The sequence below is a fragment of the Lontra canadensis genome, unplaced genomic scaffold (assembly GCF_010015895.1).
Source record: "Lontra canadensis isolate GAN:19392208 unplaced genomic scaffold, GSC_riverotter_1.0 scaffold43, whole genome shotgun sequence".
Classification (NCBI taxonomy): Eukaryota; Metazoa; Chordata; class Mammalia; order Carnivora; family Mustelidae; genus Lontra; species Lontra canadensis.
This window is the reverse complement of record NW_022631037.1, coordinates 12,591,558-12,611,722: the sequence shown is the minus strand read 5'-3', so window position 1 is coordinate 12,611,722 and position 20,165 is coordinate 12,591,558. Positions and strand designations below refer to the sequence as shown.

At 39.7% G+C, this 20,165-nt stretch overlaps 1 protein-coding gene across 4 annotated transcripts in view; it reads left to right on the top strand.

Annotated features, from left to right (window-relative positions):
* NPEPPS (aminopeptidase puromycin sensitive) overlaps window positions 1–19,797 on the top strand; it is an 85,181-nt gene extending 65,384 nt beyond the window's left edge. For all 4 annotated transcript variants that reach the window (XM_032871414.1, XM_032871413.1, XM_032871415.1 and 1 more), the window contains 11 exons: window positions 675–784; window positions 1,685–1,748; window positions 3,457–3,596; window positions 5,140–5,274; window positions 6,659–6,878; window positions 11,124–11,266; window positions 11,716–11,772; window positions 15,455–15,562; window positions 16,068–16,223; window positions 16,536–16,583; window positions 18,912–19,797. In XM_032871414.1, the coding sequence (XP_032727305.1) occupies window positions 675–784; window positions 1,685–1,748; window positions 3,457–3,596; window positions 5,140–5,274; window positions 6,659–6,878; window positions 11,124–11,266; window positions 11,716–11,772; window positions 15,455–15,562; window positions 16,068–16,223; window positions 16,536–16,583; window positions 18,912–19,064 (1,334 nt within the window). In that variant the 3' untranslated portion in view covers window positions 19,065–19,797. The remainder of the gene's footprint in view (window positions 1–674; window positions 785–1,684; window positions 1,749–3,456; window positions 3,597–5,139; window positions 5,275–6,658; window positions 6,879–11,123; window positions 11,267–11,715; window positions 11,773–15,454; window positions 15,563–16,067; window positions 16,224–16,535; window positions 16,584–18,911) is intronic.
* The last annotated feature ends 368 nt before the right edge of the window (window positions 19,798–20,165 follow it).

Sequence of the window (20,165 nt, the reverse complement as noted above, 5' to 3'; positions counted from 1 at the left end):
TCGAATGGGTATAATGGTTTTATATGAATTATTTAGGGGTGATCTTGAATATGTTTCCATTTCTTCTTGTTTGAATTCACCTGTTTATCTTTTATTTATTATAATTTTTGATTTTTTTTTTTAAAGTAAATTCTAGGCCCAAGGTGGGGTTCGAACTCATGACCCTGAGATCAAGAGTTCCATGGCCCACCAACTGAGCCAGCCAGGCACCCCTATAATTTGTGATTTTTTTTTTAGTACATTGGAACAATTAAGGACATCTTAGACTTTAAGACCAGTTTTTGTAATAGAGTTTATTTAATGTGGAAATGAGGGGACATTAATTTGACCTCCTGTTTGTCTCCTGAACCTGAAAGAACCAAAGAATTGGTTAGCAAAGGGGCGCCTGGGTGGCTCAGTGGGTTAAAGCCTCTGTCTTCGGCTCGGGTCATGATCTCAGGGTCCTGGGATCGAGCCCCACATCAGGCTCTCTGCTCAGCAGGGAGCCTGCTTCTCTTCCTCTTCTCTCTGCCTGCCTCTCTGTCTACTTGTAATCTCTGTCAAATAAATAAATAACATCTTAAAAAAAAATTGGTTAGCAATGTGATGTCGGGAGTTACAAAAAATTTTTGGTTTGTTTAGAAAAACAAAAATGTAAGCATTTTAGATTTTCATTGTTTGTGTTCATCTTCTAGAGGATCTCTGGGAAAGTTTAGAGAATGCCAGTGGTAAACCTATAGCAGCGGTGATGAACACCTGGACTAAACAGATGGGATTCCCCCTCATTTATGTGGAAGCAGAGCAGGTAACCTTACAACAGACCCTCCAGTTCCCTCGCTGCTGCGTGGAATGAAATTCAGTCAGTGTCATCAGGTTTGCTTTTCTGTATGTTAGTATTCTAGGTAACATTGAACCCAGCCCTTGCATTGTTTCCTTGGCGATATATTATCTCTGACCGTTTGTCTCCCACGTCATTAAAATCATACATACTTACAGGAGAAAACAAACTGTTGTCTACTTTCACTGTCCCCAAGGAAAACTCTGTAAACTTGTTGATGTGTTCTTTTTTTTTTTTTTTTTAAGCTTATTTATTTATTTAATCTCTATTCCCCATGTGGGGCTTGAACTCACGACCCTGAGATCAAGAGTTGCTTGCTCTTCTGACTGAGCCAGCCAGGCACCCCATGGTGTAAATCTAAAATGAACAAGTGGGGTTTCTTCCAGGACTGCAGAGTTGGTTTAAGCTCAGCCTTTGAACCAAGCTGTGTGCTTCTTCATGTTTATTGGTCACTCTGAAAATTTGAATTCCTGACAGGCTAATCTAAGGTTGCCACTTTTTAGAAGTGGAAGTGGAAGAGTCTGAAGACATAACCTCCCTCTATAAAGATTAAAACAGCTTGCTGTACTGTTATTTATTATGTATCTTTGTGGAAGTGGTAATAGTTTTAAGTTCTTGTCTGCGTGTAAATCCCTTCTTACGTAGAACATGGCCTTTTATTTAAAGTACTGTTATTTTGAGGCCTAAATGAGAAGTGATGTCTTCTCCCATTATGTAGTGTCATCATCTTCATCACTGTTGCAGTTTGAGACACTTGGCTGTCCTGGTTTCACCTTCTGTTTTGTCACAGAAGTGTTGTCCCCACCAAAAAAAAAAAAAAAAAAAAAAGTCAATACTACTATTTTAGCTTTTGTTTTCCTTCTTTAGGTAGAAGATGACAGATTATTGAGGTTGTCCCAAAGGAAGTTCTGTGCCAGTGGACCATATGTTGGTAAGCAAGTGGCTATAAGTGGGAGCTGATAAATGAATTTGAATACCATATGAGTAGTGTTACAATTAATAGGAAATAATCCATTTTTCAATATTTTTAATAGAATTAAAAATAAGGGAAAAAATAAGGAAATGGTAATAAAATAAAAAAAAATCTAGGAAATCAAAAAAGATTCATGAGATGTTTGTAGTGTTTTGATAGTCTTTGATTTTTGAAATTCCCTGTTTCTGTGTATTATTGGAACCTATAAGGAATAAATTAGGAACACCCAAGAAGTAATGTCTCTAGCCTTCATTCCTAAAAGAAGCCTTGGTGCACACTTGTATGGGTAGCTAATTTTTTTTTAAACTCTTGGGCATACTAAGTAAGTGAACAAGTAAATAAATAAAGCCCAGTCATTATTTAGCATTATTATGTACCAGTTACTGTGCTAAGCAGTATAGCTTAGTAGTACTTAGAAGTACTGATCCTTCTTTTATAGTCTCAGCAACCCCATTAGGTAGATAGTATTATTTCCTTTTTATAAATGAGGGACCTGAGGCAAAGCTGGGTTAGTTAAGTGGCCCAAGGTCACCTATCTAATGAGTTAAAGAGTAGGAATTCAAACAAAATAGTTGGATTACATGAGTTTATACCTTTAACCACCACTCGACTCTGGTTTTTCAAATATTTCTACAGGTCGTTGATTCTTTTGCTCAGAAAATTAGAATTGTTTCTCTGCACCTTTCTCACCTCCTTTAAAATAACATTTCTTAATAAGGGGAGATGTATATCAGAATCACCAATACGTTTTTATGCTCCACTCTCCAAAATATGGTACACTCTACTAGGGTTAAGAGGTACAGCCTTCCATCCTTACCTTGCTTAGCATTTAGAATTACTCTTTAAATAACTATGTCTGACAAGTTAGATGACAGGTTTATTATCCAAAATAAATCCTAAAGTGTTACATTTTCTGTTTGCTGCCTCATAACAGTCTGCATGGTAGGACTGACAGGATTTGCAGTTTTTTCAAACACTCTGTGACCAGTATGGGTAGTAATAAAACCTGAACTATCCCAACATTAGAAGACAATTCTGATTTGTCATTTAGCCTAATAGCATAAAGTATATAACTTATTAATAGTTTACATTAATGCAGTGGGCAGTGACTCTAGTCTGTTCAGTATCTTAATTCAGAGTCTGTTTTGCTATCTGATACCCCTTAAAAAAGCTTTGACTTTTAGCTATCACTTTTTAGTGGTGGAATCTATCAGCTCCAGGGATTGTCGTGTCTATCACAGAAATAAAATCAACCCTTCAGTGTTTCAGCAGTATATATACCTGCACCTTAGAATGTTTTTAAATGCTATGTGAGAGCTTTTACCTACTCGAAATTTCTCTTAACAGTAAAATCATTACTGTCTCTATTGCTCTGTAAAGGGAAAGTGGCAAATTAAAATCACTGTATTTGTGATACTACAACTGAATAAACTGTTCTCTTTTTTTTAGGCTATTGTGATTTTGTTAATAAATCCTCTCTTCCTTTATACTAGTATTATTCAGGTTGTGGAAGAGTTTATGAACCATTGAACCATTGAACTGTTGGCTTAACAGTTAGACTCAAGTTCATGTGTAGGACACCTGTCCTCTCTCTCCACCTTACCTTCTTTTTCTTCCAGTGACAAACTATATCTCAAGTTTCCTATTCATTCTTCTCTTGCTTAAGGAGAAGACTGTCCCCAGTGGATGGTTCCTATCACGATCTCTACTAGCGAAGATCCCAACCATGCCAAACTGAAAATTCTGATGGACAAGCCAGAGATGAACGTGGTTTTGAAAAATGTCAAACCGGACCAGTGGGTAAAGGTGAGTCTAGAAATGGCCTCTTTTTATCTAACCTAAATTGATTGATTTCTCTCACTCCCCTTATGCATTTTATGGCTGGCTCTAAATTCTGCGTTAGTTTAGACTAGGACTTGCAAAGACAGAAATTTAGGGCCAGTTTTCAAATAATATGGTCTAGATATCTTCCCTTATGTCAGTTAAGGAAGTGATAGATAAGCAGATATTAAAAGATGGGATCAAAGGGGGAAAAATCGTAGATTATGTGGAAAGTCACATTAACCAAAAGATTTGTAGTCTTGCAGCTTCCAACTGCACTGTCATTGTGATGAGATGTTAACTTCGATGATATGTTGTCATTGGAAATGTACAGCTATAATCAAGTGAGCTCAGACATATAATAATAAGTTTGTGTCACTGAAATGTGAAATCCTGTAACTGATGTTGGGAAACCATTTCACAAAAAATAACAGTTGGTAAAGATGATTTTTCATTATCCTGTACTCTGCACTATTCATAATGAAAGTATCTACTAGACTTTTCACCCAGTTATAGGTTCCTAATAGGAATTATATGTTGTCTCAGACTTCTTTGCTTTTCTGAAAAGAACCATTTTTCCCTTTGTTCTAATACATATTTTACTTACTGGAATAGTGTATTACCACCATTTGAGATTATATCTGGAAGATGATGTAGCTGTATGAAATTTTTCTTACAAATGAGAAAAACATATGTATGCAGTGATTGTAATTTTGTAAATAAAGGTATTATTCCTGTAATGAAAGGTAAAGGGAATCAATAAAACAGCAGTTGTATTATTGTGAGGTGATTTAAAAAAAAAATACTTATATATAAATAGAAAAATATTTATATCTTATGCTATTATTTTACCTTCGAAGTGTTTTGTATATAAGTATTATCAGAAATATTTTTCCCTAGGGCTAATAATATATTATATGTTAATAAAAAATCTTTTAAAAAAAGAAATATTTTTGCCTATTGGTAAATAGCTTATAGAGAATAATGACAGTCCGTGATTACCTCACTCCACAAATCATGTGAAATTACCTTTTAAGTCTCCTTAATTCTTTAAAATCTAGGACCTGAGCATTTTTATTCTGTTGAGAGTCTGGCTGAGTAAATGAGTGTAAAGGCTTAGTCCTCCTCAGATATTCCACAGTCCATGCACTCTTACATACAGTAAATATTTTCTGTAAACTTAAAACCGTCCACTGCGAGTGGATAGAAACTGGCCCATGTGACTCCCATCCTCCCTACCATCCAGCTCAGTTTGGAGCCTGAAGTGGAGCTCAGTCTCCTGACCCTGAGATCATGACCTGAACTGAGATCAAGAGTCAGACAGCTTAACCAACTGAACCACCCAGGCGCCCTGACAACCGATTTCTATCTTTACATGTTGTTTCATGTTCATCCCTGCCTGCATATGTGAGCTTTGTTGTTTTTGCTCAGATAAACAAAACCCAGAACACTTTTCACACCTGCTAAAGATTGTTTAAAAAAAAAAAGCAACTGTTTAATTAATAATGCCCATTGGGTGTCTTTTCAGTTAAACCTGGGGACAGTTGGATTTTATCGGACCCAGTATAGCTCAGCCATGCTGGAAAGTTTATTACCAGGCATTCGTGACCTTTCTCTGCCCCCTGTGGATCGACTTGGATTACAGAATGACCTCTTCTCCTTGGTGAGCCTCCCTCAAGTAGTATGATGGATTTTGTTGATTAAAGGATTTTGTTTTTCCTGGAGTGTCTGACTGAAACATAATTAGAAGAATATGGTTCTTCCTGAAGGTTGAACACCTTTTGGGACTAGAACAAATGACTAATTATTAATTAACAAGACAAGATTAAACACATCTAATTTACCAGAAACAAATCCCATCTCACTACTCCTAAGGCAGGTTTTGCAACTAAAACTATCCTTTGTAAGGCAGAAATTCTTCTTGGTAGAAATAGGTATGAGCCTTGAAGAAATTTCCCTACCGATGTGTTGGGTTTTTTTAAATAATTAATTTAGAGTGATTTATGTGTTCTAAAATAGTGATTGTATTTCTCTGGAAACATCTAGTATTTTTTAACATTCCATTGCTACTCAAATATAATAATAGCCCATTAGCTTTAGAATTATGTTATATTTGGCTTTGTTCCAGAAAGGATTTAAATCAGCAATTAGTAGTATTATCTTTATGACTCCAACATAGGTTAGATAATTGCCAGATGTCTGTGATAAAATTGTCAGATTCCTCCTAGTGTTCCTTTAAATTGGACTTGAAATTTTCCCTCCCCTCTGCAGTAACTGGTTTTGGATTCCTCCCTTGTATAAACACAGATTAGCATTGGTGCACACAACCTCACATCTGCTGATCTCATTGCTGAGAGACCTGTCCCAGGAGAGTGCTGTGTTTGTGCAGTTGGCTGCTGTAACAGAAGTTCTTTTTCCTAGCTCTGTTAGTTAATTCTGAAAGGACTCTGAATTTGTAGTGCCTTCCAGTTTTCCTTCTTTTAGAAATGAGTGAAGGACAGGCTGACGTTGACACAGTCTGCAGGTCCAATTTTGAAAGAGCCTCTGTCAAAAGCCAAAGCCCTGACTATTTTTGCATCTTTTCTGAAAGTCTGAGAATTTTTAAAATAAAAAGAAAACCAAGGCCCAGACACTGGATAGAAACAGAAGTTGTTTTCTTTCTTGCTTTCTTTTTTTCTTCTTTCTTGCTTTCTTTCGTTTTGAAGTGTAGTTGATACACGATGTTACATGAGTTTCAGGTGTGCAGCGTACTGATTCCACAAGTCTGTGCCTTGTGCTGCGCTCACTGCACGTGTAGCCACCATCTGTCACCAGACCAAGTGTGCTTCCTTACTTGGCTCTTTTATAAATAGCAAAAAAAAGTAAATAAGGAATGTTGTCATGATAGCATTTTTATTTAAATAATCCCCTGAATTTATATAGCCTCATTTCCTTTAAACCAGAGACATGACTGACTAGCAGTAGATAATGCTGAAAATGCATGCTTATATTTTTTTGTTTAGTTTTTGTTTGAAGACTAGATTAATTTATGTTTTTTCCTATCCCAGGCTCGAGCTGGAATCATTAGCACTGTAGAGGTTCTAAAAGTCATGGAGGCTTTTGTGAATGAGCCCAATTATACTGTGTGGAGCGACCTGAGCTGTAACCTGGGGATTCTCTCAACTCTCTTGTCCCACACAGACTTCTATGAGGAAATCCAGGAGTTTGTGAAAGATGTCTTTTCACCTATAGGGGAGAGACTGGGCTGGGACCCCAAACCTGGAGAAGGTAATGGGTGTGCTGAATGGGGAAGTAATGGAGGAGAAATTGATCCTTTTTTACTCAGCTGTTGTTAACAGTATCAGTAACGTTTTTGTATCTGCTGGATGTTACTATGTATTCAGCTCACCAGAAATTAATTTAAGTTTATTGGTGAAATTACATGGGCTGCAAAGTAAAAACAGTGGTGGCTATGTGTATTCACGGCTAAATATGATTTGTAAACAAATCAAATGATGGAAATAGAAATCTTTTACAGAGTTCCAAAGGCCTATCTATAATCAAGGAAAGCTAAAGGGAATTTTGGATTATTTTATTTATTATTACCCTAAATTCCAGGCACCTTATATGTACAACTTGTAAAGACAGTGAGAGACAGTACCTGAACTAAGGAAGTTATTTACTTTCTCCATGTGTTCTCTCCTCTGATTATTTCTGTAATCACATATTTACTCTTTTGCTGTCCTGTACATGTTGGGAATGGTGGGTGATCTAAAGGCTTTATATATAATTATTTTCTACCATCTGCAAATAACTAAAGATGGTATTTCCCTCCCGAGCAATCTTGTCCCGGAGGGGGTCTTTTGCAGTAAGAGCAGCAGTAACAATTACCTAGAGCTCTGTGTTTTCCCTTCATTGATTCAGCAAATACTTTTGCACCTAGTAAATAACCAGGTTCTATTCTGGGAGCTGGTGGTACAGCAGTGAAGAAAGCATTGCCCTGTGTGGCTTACTTCCAGTGGGAGGCACAGCAAATCATTAAATACATGATATTTTAGGTGGCAGCGGCATCATGAAGAAAAATCCAGATAGGTGAGGTAGCCAAAGAGGAGGAGGCCGGTAGCTCATCGAGTGGTCAGAGCAGCCATCCCTCGTGATGAGGTGATGTGTGTACATAAGCAGACACCTCTGAGAGAGAGCTGGGAGGCCATCCAGAGGGAAAGGGTCCAGCAGGGAACAGCCAGTGCGGAAGGCCTGCAGCAGGAGCATGCTTGGGTCCTTGTGATAACAGGACAGAGTAGTGAGGGAGACAGGGAGCGGGAAGCGGTTCAGCTCCTGTAGGACCTATGGGAGCTCGTACACTATTTTGGATTTTCACAGTTTAGTGGTATGAGAAGTGAACTTGAGAGCTGAAGCAGAACATGACTGGATATACTCTGCTTTGTGGAAACCAGACCGGAGTTGGGAGCCCAGAGAAAGGAGCAGGGAGACAGGTTACAGAGTGCAGTTGAGGCGCTGGTTGCAGCTTGCACTTGTAAGTGGTAAATTCTGTGGTTGTTCTGAAGGCAGAACTGAATCTGTTTGGTGGTGAACTGGCTGCGGTGGAGTGAGAGGAGCCGCCACATTCTGGCCTTGAGACTGAAGGAGTGAAGTTGCCATCTGCAGGAATGGGGAAGACTGCCACAGCAGCAGGCTGGGGGCAATCAGGAGTTGGGTTTTAGACATGAGAAATGTGAGGTCCTTTTAAACATCCTGGTGGAGAGTATCATACCTAGTGGTCTAGGCCAAATAAATCCACTTAGTTCATAGATGGTATATATAGCCACGAAACTAGAGATCATGCAGGGCTGGAATGTAGGTGGAGAGAAGAATAGTCTGAGGACTAGGTCTTAGGCTAGGCTAGGATTTGGAGATTGGGTGGAAGAGGAGGTATCAGCTGGGGAGACTCACTGACCAGTGAGGTGAGAGAGTCAGGAGCAAGGAGATGTCCCAGACAGCTTAAGAAGCAGCGCAGACGGAGGGGTGCCTGGGTGGCTCAGTTGGTTACATGACTGCCTTCGGCTCAGGTCATGATCCTGGAGTCCCAGAATCGAGTCCCACATCAGGCTCCCTGCTCAGTGGGGAATCTGCTTCTCTCTGACCTTACCCTGTCTTGTGCACACTCTCTGTCTCTCTCTCAAATAAATAAAATCTTAAAAAAAAAAAAAAAAAGCAGTACAGTTAGAGAGTTATCCACCATGACAGATGCTGCTCTGAGTCAGGCAAGGTAAAGAATTGGTGATTACCTTGGCAAATTTTGTGGAGTGGTGGTGGTTTGGGTTCTCCAGACTGGGAGTAGGGGAAGAGGAGACAACACACTTAGACAGCTTTTTAAAGGAGTTTTTGCTGAAAGGGGGTAGTCTGGAGAGAGCTAGGTGAGTGGAGACACTTTTTTTTTTTTTTTAACAAAGTGGGAGATTTTATAACATGTTTTTGTGCTGATGACAGTGATGGAATAGTAACAGAAAAATTCATGGTGTGAAGAGAGGGGAGTAATTGCCAGAGCGATGGCCAAGTGATGGAGGGAAGTCAGATCCAGTGGAGGACTGGCTTTAGTCAGGAACAGAGATCCCAGAAACAAGACAGGAGAGGGTATGTGGAGACAGTTATAGGCAAATTAGCGGATGTTGTCTTTCTTTGTCAATGGTGATAATGTGTAAAACTTTTTGGGCTCAAACAGAGCTTTATGAAATAAGGAGAATGTCTTTCTTTAACTTTCTACGTTTATAGCTGGAAGGGCCAAACAGCAAAATAACAAAACATTGCCTTGCAAGTCAGTACCGGAGCCAGAATTACAAATTGGTTCTTCACTGATGTCCTCTTGTGTTATCTATTGATCTCCTGTGGTTTTCTTAAACTTACTTTTTACCGAGGTACAATTTAGGTGTAGCAAGGTACACAGTGTAAATGTTACAGTTCCCTGACTTTTGACAAATGCGGACACCAAAGGAGGTTGCCTCAGGGCCTCTTCCCGGTCAGTCCCTGCCACTCAGGTGTCCCCTGCCCGTCCCCTGCAGGCAAACACTGTTCTGCCTTCTTTCACCCTAGGTTAATATTACCTCTTCTAGAACTTTATATCAATGGAATGCTAATATATATTCTGTTCTTCTATCTGGCTTCTCTCGCTCAGTATCATACTTAAGATACATCCAGTGTGTTCATTCCTTTTTATTGCTTAGTGGTATTCACTGTGTGAATAAGCCACGACTTAACCTGTCCATTTTGGTATTGCAATCCGTCATTGCTGGTGTTAACTTTCTTTTTTTGAGATATAATCAATATATCATAAAACGGACCTCTTAAAAGTATACAACTTAGTCTTTTTTAATTTGTTCACAAGGTTACACAACTATCCCCATATCTAATTCCAGAACAATTTCTTTAGCCTTAAAAGAAACTCCCTACCCATTGGCAGTCACTTCCCGTTTCCTGGCAACCTCCGTCCCTGGCAACTACTAATCTCCTTTCTGTCTCTATGGATTTGCCTGCTCTGGGCATTTCTTATGTGTGGACTCCTACCCCACGTAGCCTTCTGTGTCTCGCGTTTTTCACGTAGCAGAATGTTTCAAAGGTACGTCCATTTTGCATTGTCTGTCAGTGCTGCATTCCTCTCACAGCTGAGTAATATGCTATCGTTCGGGCGTACCACACTCTGTGTTTTCATCACTTGATGGATGTTCGGATTCGTACTGGACAGCTGTGAATACTGCTGTGAACATGTGTGTAAACAAGTTTTTGTGTGGACATAATGCTTCCATTTCTCTCGGGTATATGCCTAAAGGTGGAATGATGGCTGGATCATACGGTGACTCTCTGTGTAACCTCTTTAGGAATTGCCAGCTTGTCTTTCAAAGTGGCCACACATTTTACACCCCACCAGCAATGTATGAGGGTTCTAATTTCTCCGCACCCTTAACAGTGCTTGTTATTGTCTGTCTGTCTTCAGTCATCCTAGTGGGTGTAAAGTGGCAGCTCACTGTGGTTTCGATTTGTGTTTCCCTAATCACCAATATTGAGCCTCTCCTTATGTGCTTATTGCACGTTTACATATCTTTGGAGTCCATAGATCCGTCAGAAGTCGATTTTTAAATCTAAGATTTCAATTTATTATACACAGCATACTAGTTCTGTATGTGATCTTTCTCTGAATCTTGGGTCAAAACCGCGTGATCTAAGCCTGTTCCTCCTCTTCCTTTCACATACGGTCCTTAGCAGTGTACTCTCCTAGATGGAGTAAACACTTAATAAATTCAGATCGTTGACATTTGTAGACAAAGTCAGCAAATTTATTTGTTTAGCTAATCTGTTTAGCACTTCATTTCACTCTTGTGATTTGAGTAATGTAAATCAGGTGTTCTCTCAAGTACTAAGGTAATTGATTGTGTTTGTTCAAGATGGTAGATATAGTATAACACAATTACAGGATAGCCAGGTAGCATACTTGTGAAAGCAGGATTTTTAAGCAGTTCCGTGTCTCTTTTACTTCTTAATCAGGTCATCTAGACGCACTCCTGAGGGGCTTGGTTCTGGGAAAACTAGGAAAAGCAGGACATAAGGCAACGTTAGAAGAAGCCCGTCGTCGGTTTAAGGACCACGTAGAAGGGAAACAGATTCTCTCCGCTGATCTGAGGAGTCCTGTACGTTTTCATGATGAATAACCTTGATCTTTAAGTGACTGCATCATTCTGTGTATACTGCGGAATGTGTAATGGGAACCAAAAATGACCTAAGTACTGACCCACAAATCATGTCTGATTCTGATTTAATGGGTGCATTCAGTGTTCTGTAGCCAGCGTGTCCTTTGTCTAACATTTCTCAGGCCAGACTCTGGTGCTGAAAGGTGATGATCAGCGCACATTTCCCCGAGGGAGTGGGTGTGTGCTGCTGTTACTCACCACGCGGCGCTGTCTGCCTTGCTGCTTCTCAGTGTGGGCTCTAAGCTCTTTGCCACAATTTGTATGTAACATCCACACACAGCTATTTATAAATTGTTTGATTCGCCTTATGTCTTTTCTTAACATTGGACTGTTTGGAAGAAGATACATTTAATCAGATGCCTTCTTTTTTGTTCCTGTGTTCTCTGTAGGTCTATCTGACTGTTCTGAAGCATGGTGATGGCACTACCTTAGACATTATGCTAAAGGTGAGTAAATTTGGGAAGGGCTCCCATTTTCTGCTCTTTAACACGGATTGACACAGAGACTATGCGTGTTGTTAGGTGGTTAAAAGTCTGGGCAAAAGACATACGTGCAGATATGCATACTGCAGACGGGCAGATACTAAGAAACTATGGGAGGAGCGCCTGGGTGGCTTAGTCAACTCTTGATTTCAGCTCAGGTCATGATCTCAGGGTCATTAGATGGAGCTCCGTGTCGGGCTGAGCACTTGGCAGGGAGTCTGCTTAGGATTCTCTCTCTCCCTCAGCGCCACCCCCCACATGCATGTGCACATACGCTTTCTCTTTCTCGCTCTTAAAAAGAAAAACCTTGGGAGAAATACATAATGTCTTTTCATGTATACTACCAATACAGTGCCAAAAGTCATCTAACTTCACTTCTTTTTTTTTATTCATAAGTTTATGCACCTTAAATATAAAAACTGAAATGTTCATTTTGATTAACATGTCAGGTTCTTAAAAATTTTCCCTTCAGTGTAAAGTTACTAGGGTATTTCCCAAGGTTTATGTCTGTGCTTGGAAAGGGGATAGATGGGGCGCCTTGGTGGCTCAGTCAGCTAAGTGTCTGCCTTCGGCTCAGGTCATGATCCCAGGGTCCTGAGATCAAGCACTGCATCAAGCTCCCTGCTCAGCGGGGAGTCTGCTTCTCCTTCTCCTTGCTGCTCCCCCTGCTTGTGCTCTCTCTCTCTCCTGTAAAGTAAATAAAAAGTAAATAATAAAATCCTTTAAAGAGAGAAAGTGGATAGATGATCACTTATCTCAAGGATTTGAGCTATACCAGTGCTCCATTTATGAATGGACAGGAAATTGACTGACCTGCCTGCTGCCTCTGTAGTTTTCCCAGGGTGGTTGGCATATAATTAAACTCAAATACTAATACTGTGGAACAAATGCTGCCTAAGTCCCTGTCCATGTAGTTATCAATCTAAGAAATAACTGGACTATTCTGATTGCATCAGTGGTAGAGGGAGCTGAATCTATTACCATCAAATAAAATGTGCAAAGTGTGTGTAAATACCCAAATTACCTGTCAGACCTATAAAGCCCATTCATTTAAAGACCCGCACTTAAGGAGGGGAACAACAAAAACAGGAATGAAATGTGCTTATTACTTTCATCCTTAATGGATTAAGAACATTTCTGATCCCAAGTGGATCAGAATTGCAAATCTAATTTCTAGTATTTAGTTTTAAACAAATCCTATTTAAATGACTAAACTATTTTGAAAAATAGAAACTTTAAGAAACTCAAAATGTGCCACTTTACTGATCTTGTGCAAGAGTTTCCTTTCTAATAATAGGAAAGTTATACTTTGGGTTGGTCGTTTCTCATTCTTAATAGTCTGTGAACCTGTGCGCTATAAATCATGTATTTCTTTGTAGATGAAATCAGGTATTTGTGGGTTTTGTCTTTTCCATAAAAGTATGGAACAAAAATCAGGGGTTCTGGAATTCTCGTGACAGATAACCTGGGCATTTTCATGTCGTGGAATACTTTAAAGAACTTAACACTACTATGTATATTTTAGTAAGTGTTTGCATCTGTTAATACAAGGGAGCTGACTGTAGTTCTGCTTTACTATAAGCAGAGCTCTAATGAAGACCAAATTAAGTTTCTTCAAGTAACCAGTTGATGGGAGATGAGGAGGATTGTTTTCTGTTGGTAATTTAGGAATAATGAGGCAGGATTAAAAAAAAAAGAACCAAACTTTTATTTCAAAGTGTATTTGGAATGTGGTGTTATGGTGCCATCTAGTGGTCAAGTGTAACAGGTTTTCCTTGGGGAAAACAATGCTTCCTGCAAGCCAGAGTTCAGACTTTGAGTATTGGAGCTGAAAAGGACCTTTAGAAATTATCTGTCCATCCCACTCATTTTACAACTGGGGAAACTGAGATCCAGAAGGGTTAAGGACTTAGTCAAGATCACACAGCTAGTTAGAGGCAAAACTAGGACTAGAACCCAGATCTCCTGACTTCCTATTTATTTTACCACATTGCTGCTCAAGAGTCCAAAGGAAAGGAAGGGGAAACTGGGACCTGTGATGGGGTCTGCAGACACTGGTCAGTATAGAATCTTCAGTGGGAGAGATGATCAGCAGAATCTATAAATTAAGTTGTCTTGGAGAGGTATCTCATACACCTTTGTAATTCTAATTATTTACATGTATAATGTTTTGCTTCTGATGATTAAAAAAAGACTTGGTATAGTCACTGTGGAAGATTTAGAGGCTATAAAAGTATAAAGAAAATAAAATTACCTGTAATTTAAATATTTTTTAAAGGTCACAAAATAGCAGCTATAAGGGGGTCTTATTTCTGATTAGTAATATACATATCAATACTTTAATTTTTTGTCTTTTTTTTTTTAAGGTTTTATTTATTTACTTGACAGAGATCACAAGTAGGCAGAGAGAGAGGGGAGGAAGCAGGCTCCCCACAAGCAGAGAGCTCAATGCAGGGCTTGATCCCAGGACCCCGGGACCATGACCTGAGCCGAGGGCAGAGGCTTTAACCTACTGAGCCACCCAGGCGCCCCTTCTTTTTTTTTTTTTTTCCCCTAAAGATTTTATTCACTTATTTGAGAGAGAAAGAGAGAATATGAGTGAGGGTGAGGGGTAGAAGGAGAGAGAAGCAGACTTCCCGCTGAGCAGGGAGCCTGATGTGGGGCTCGATCTCAGGACCCTGAGATTATGACCTGAGCTGAAGGCAGGCATTCAACCATCTGAGCCACCCAGCTGCCCCGATAATTTAATTTGTTTTTTTATGCCTCTCTATTTTCCCAATTTTCTGTGTTCAACATGTGCTGATTTTGCAGTTAAAAATGTGATGATAGGGGTGCCTGGATGGCTCAGCGGGTTAAGCCGCTGCCTTCAGCTCAGGTCATGATCCCACGGTCCTGGGATCGAGCCCCACATCCGGCTCTTTGCTCAGCAGGGAGCCTGCTTCTCTCTCTGCCTCTCCCTGCCACTCTGCCTGCTTGTGCTCGCTCTCTCGCTCTCTGACAAATAAATAAATAAAATCTTTAAAAAAAAATGTGATGATACAGAATCCCACTGATCAGAGACTCATGAATTAATATTAACATTTATTGGGGTGCCTGGGTGGCTCAGTTGGTGAAGTGACTGCCTTCGGCTCGGGTCATGATCCTGGAGTCCCAGGATAGAGTCCCAAATTGGGCTCCCTGCTCAGCGGGGAGTCTGCTTCTCCCTCTGACCTTCCCCCCTCTCATGCTCTCTCTCTCATTCTCTCTCTCTCAAATAAATAAGTAAATAAAGTCCTTTTTTTAAATTAACGTTTACTTTTTCCTGTTAGAAATTAAATGGATGACCTTCAATCGTATTAGTGATGATTAGTTTATTCATCTAACACAGAACATTAGTCAGACATATATCCCTCAGACCTTGATGTTAAACTGCTCAGAACTGATGACAAGCCATTCACATAGTACAGACTTACATAGTGACTTACTGTATTGGCATATGAAAAATGTAGTGCCTGAACATCTTAAAAGGTATTTCCTTTTGTTAATTTAATACTGTGCAATCTCAGTCAGCGAGAATGTAGAGCAAAAAGTTTGGGGGAGAAGCTCACACAAGCATATGCATAACTTCTAGGGGAGAGTTAACTATATCTTTATTTTTTCATTGTAGCTTCACAAACAAGCAGATATGCAGGAAGAGAAAAACCGAATTGAAAGGGTCCTTGGGGCTACTCTTTCACCTGAATTGATTCAAAAAGTCCTCACGTTTGCACTTTCAGTAAGTTACAACAAAAACTGCCTACAGAGGGAATTGTAACCCACTGATCTGTGGCAAGTGTCTTTAATTCAGTTTCTTCTTGATCTGCTTTAACCCTAAACTGAGGCTTCCTCTTAGTCTGGGGAAATGGAATGGGCTTTTGCTACTGACCTGTATACCACCCCATAACGGTGAGAATCAGAATAGTTGGAGGCAGAAATAAACTGGAAAGCATAATTATCCCAGTACCTACCTTCTGTCTCTTCCTTTCTTAACCCTGGAGGAACCTAAGCAAGTATCTTTTGTGCAGCCTGTCTGTACAGGTCTCAATGCCTCATTCTCAATTTGGCTCATCTTTAGGTTAAACATTCTTCTCTTTGCCAGAAGCTTCTGGTGCCAGTTATTCCTAAAACAAGGAATGAGGGTCTTCAGTGTGATTGCTTGGGTACCTCAAAAGTATCTGCCCTTTCTAGCACCAGAAGATGTTTTGAGTACAGTAGATTTTTAGTTCCCTTTCTATTTTTAGGAAGAGGTACGTCCACAGGACACTGTGTCAGTAATTGGTGGAGTGGCTGGAGGCAGCAAGCATGGAAGGAAGGCTGCTTGGAAATTTATAAAAGACAACTGGGAAGAACTTTATAATCGATACCAGGGAGGATTCTTAATATCCAGACTAATAAAGGTGTGTGAAGATTTTTATTTTGAGTACCTTATTCATCGTAGATGTTATTTAAGGACATCCATGATTCACTAGGTCTGTAGACGATGGTCTTTGCTCTTTAAGAGTTTCTTAAAAAAAAAAAAAAGAAAAAAGAAAAGAAAGTTTCTTTAAATAGTTATTAGCTTTATTAAAGGGCTTGTCCTTCACCCATCATGCATCCTCTAGAATATTCTGAAGTTGGGAGAGAATAGAATGGCTCATTTTTAGGATAAATGGAATTTTGTTCCTAGCCTCTTTTAGTTGCATTTACTGTTTAACCTGTTGTTTTTTCAGCTGTCAGTTGAGGGATTTGCAGTTGACAAAATGGCTGGAGAGGTTAAGGTAAGCAAAGTGCTATTTACTTTTTACTTTTCAAGGTAGTAAGTAAAAACTAATAAGCCACATTGTAATCATACAGTGCAGGTAATGGGGTAATGCTGTATTTATCCTTGTTTTTGCTTGGAAAAAGACTGTTTGGGTTGTGTCTTTAATGCTTGAAGAATTTGGGGTTGGAATCATCTTTGAGGGCGTTGAAATATGGTTGAAAAAACATGGAACTTGGAATCAGTCAGTCCGAGTAGAAAACCATCCCTTGCCCTGATTAGCTATGTGATTTCAAGCATGTTTTTAACCCCATGATCTCCCTGTGTTTCCTTATCCATAAAATGGGGTGATAATAAGATTGTTATTTAGAGTAACTAACATCACCAGTAACAGACTGGAATGGAGTGGTAGGTCCTTGATAATTTTTTCCTTTCTAATAACCTTTGTAATCTGTCATATGCACAGGGAGAGAAGATGGCTATGTAGGGACTGTCCTCTTAGCCTTTACGAAGGATAATAATCAGTTAAGTGGTAAAGTTCAGCATTTGGGGAACAAATCTACACTGATGAGGAAAATCTTAACTTTAAGCCTTCCGTTGCCTTTAATTGTGAAGTACTTTTGAAATGTCATTTTCATCTTCCTCTTGTTGAAGGCAATGGGGTTATGAGATGTAAATTTAGAAGTTCTGAGAGCTATAGTGCTGTTTCATTCATTCTGGAAACCATTCTAGGAATAAGATTTTAAGAATTCAGAGCTTGAGAAAACACTGAGAGACTTGATCTCTGCCTTCATTTAGTTTACATTGTATATTGTAAAGGATATAAGTGCTCTGAAGGAGAGGTACACACACTGGGTTTGGAGGGGAAGGGCAGTGAGTGGCTGCGCTGAGGCTGGTAAGATAGGTAGAGGCCAGACCATGGAGAGCCCTATAGCCTGTATGAAAATTTTCCTAAAAGCGGGAAGCCCTTGAATTGCCTATAAACAGAGTGAGTTGATGTGATTTGTGTGATAAAAATTTCAGCCTGGCTACAGTGCGGAGAAAGTGTGGGTTGGCGAAGAGAAGATGTTGGGATGCTAACTGTCCAAGCAAGAATGATAAAGTAGCTTGGGGGAGATGGAGTAATGAAATTCAGGGGGCTTGATTTTGTTAATCTTTGGTTCAACAAATATTTTCTGAGTGGCTTCTCTGTGTTGTGGACATACCTGGCAGAGGAAGAAGGAAGAGTAGAGGATAATTCCCAGGTTTCTAATATGTAAATGGTAGTGCTGTTTGTGGAGATGCAATGAGGGGAAGTCTTGTATCTTACTCAGGCCCTAAAGAGCCTTGGAGCAGGAGCCATTGTATGTAAACAAAATAAGGTTATTGATTTCTAAAAGTTCTAGACTTAATCTGATGAATTAGTCATTCTCCCTTATACACTGTGATGATGAGTTCAAAGTAAAGACCCCCATCCTTTCGCTGGTTGGTATTTAAGAGGTGCTTTGTTTTCATTTTTTTTTTTAAGTTTTTATTTATTTATCTCAGAGAGAGAGACAGAGTGAGTGAGAGTGAGTGAAGGAGGGGCAGAGGGAGAGAGAGGATCCCAAGCAGACACCCCACTGACCATGGAGCCTGACACGGGGCTTGAACCCAGGACCCTGAGATCATGATGACCTGAGCTGAAATCAAGAGTCAGACACTTAACCGACTAAGCCACCCAGGTGCCCCAAGAGTTGCTTTGTTTTCTGTGAATCTTGGCATACTTCATTAGAAAATAGTTTATTGCATCTTTAATCAATAAGCTTTGTAATAAATTACAACAAACTCAGAAATAGTCTTGTATGAAAAATGTGAGTCTATCAAAGCTTCATGGTTTTATCATCCTTCGCAGTTTAATCTCTATTAGAAGCAGCCAGAATGTGTTTTGAGTCCTTAAGGACCCTGCCTGCCAACTATTACGTTAACAGTTTATATGGGGTTTTCTTGAATCTTCTGGAGTAAATATTTTCTCATAAATGAGAAAACAGAAGAGTTTGTTTAACGAAAAGTCATAGGTTAATACATGATCCAGCCTAGATTTGAATCCCAAGCCTAATTCCAGCGCCCACACTAGAAGAAAGGCCATAGGTTCTATCTCTTCATTAACTTTGGATTCGATTTTAAGCGTGTATTTGGAGAAGAATTCCTGAATGCAAGTCTAAGGAGCTGCTGGTTTTCTTTTAGCCTGGGAGTGGCAGTGGTAAATTTTCATGATTGAAGCTTTTGAATCCTTTACAGAAGAGTGGTATTTTTTCCTGAGCTGTGATACTGTTACCTTCTTACTATTGCTGGTACTGATCCTACACTCCGGGTTGTTTTACGCCAGGCTTTCTTCGAGAGTCACCCCGCTCCGTCAGCTGAGCGTACCATCCAGCAGTGCTGTGAGAATATCCTGCTGAATGCGGCTTGGCTAAAGCGAGATGCTGAGAGCATTCACCAGTACCTCCTTCAGCGAAAGTCCTCGCCCCCTACAGCGTGAGCCCAGCGCGCCACCGCTGCTGCGGTCCTGCTGCTTGGCTGTGGGGGGGCGGGGGGAGGTGGGGCTACTGAACAGCTGATTCACATGCAGAGAATTTGGAGTCTTCTTTCAAACCAGTGGGGGTTGGACAATGAATGTAGTTAACTGGTTCCTGCTCACACTCCAGAATTAAATTCTATTGAAAAAGGAAAATCAGCAATTCAGCAAAAAAATAAAAAAATAAAAATAAAAAATAAAAATGTAAATATGATAGTAATAAAATAGAGCATAACGAAACTGTGAAACTTCCTGAAGCCTTGTCAGTGGTTAAAAGTATTTAACACTCTCCTCTTAATGACAGATGTTCTGTTTTTATAACCTACCAAAAGGAAACTAGAGGCTTCTGGGGGAAGAAGATTTTTTGTGAAGTGGGTTCTGCAAGCAGCCTACAAGCCGAGGGTAGTGTCCATTGCTGGGAATGGTTAAACGTGAAAGGCTGATAGCTGGTATAACATAGAATCTGTGCATAATTCCAAGTGTTTTTTTGGTTTTTTTGGGTTTGTTAGGCTTTTTTTGTTTGGTTTGTTTTGGGTTTTTTTGTTTTTGTTTTGTTTTTTGGGTTTTTTTGGCATGGGGACTGATCGGGAAGATATATTTTCCTGCATAACTCAATCTAAACCAAGGATCATAATTTTCCTCCATGCCTTCCCTTCTGTGTGACCCCACCCCTGGCCAAAAGGAAAAAAAAAAAAAAAGTATAAAAAAAACCACCAAACCTAACCTGGTCTGGGTTTTTTCTTCCTCTTAGTTCTACCCCCAACCTTCATCCCCGGTGTCCTTCTTAGAGATAAAGAAATAATAAGGAAACATCTTTTATAGCCACATTAAATAAGAGAAACTGATATACATTATTTTTTTTCTTTCTTTTTTAAGACAACTTTTAAGAGCCCTGAGATGCATATAGGTGACACATAGAAAAGAAAGGGTTTTCAGCCAGACCATCCTGAAGGAGTTATTCTGCTAAAAAACAAACAAACAAAATGTTCGTAGTTGTCCAACAGGCCAACGGTTAAACCTCTTCATGACAGTATCAACACTGCCTTCTCCCGGTTCACCGTGGAC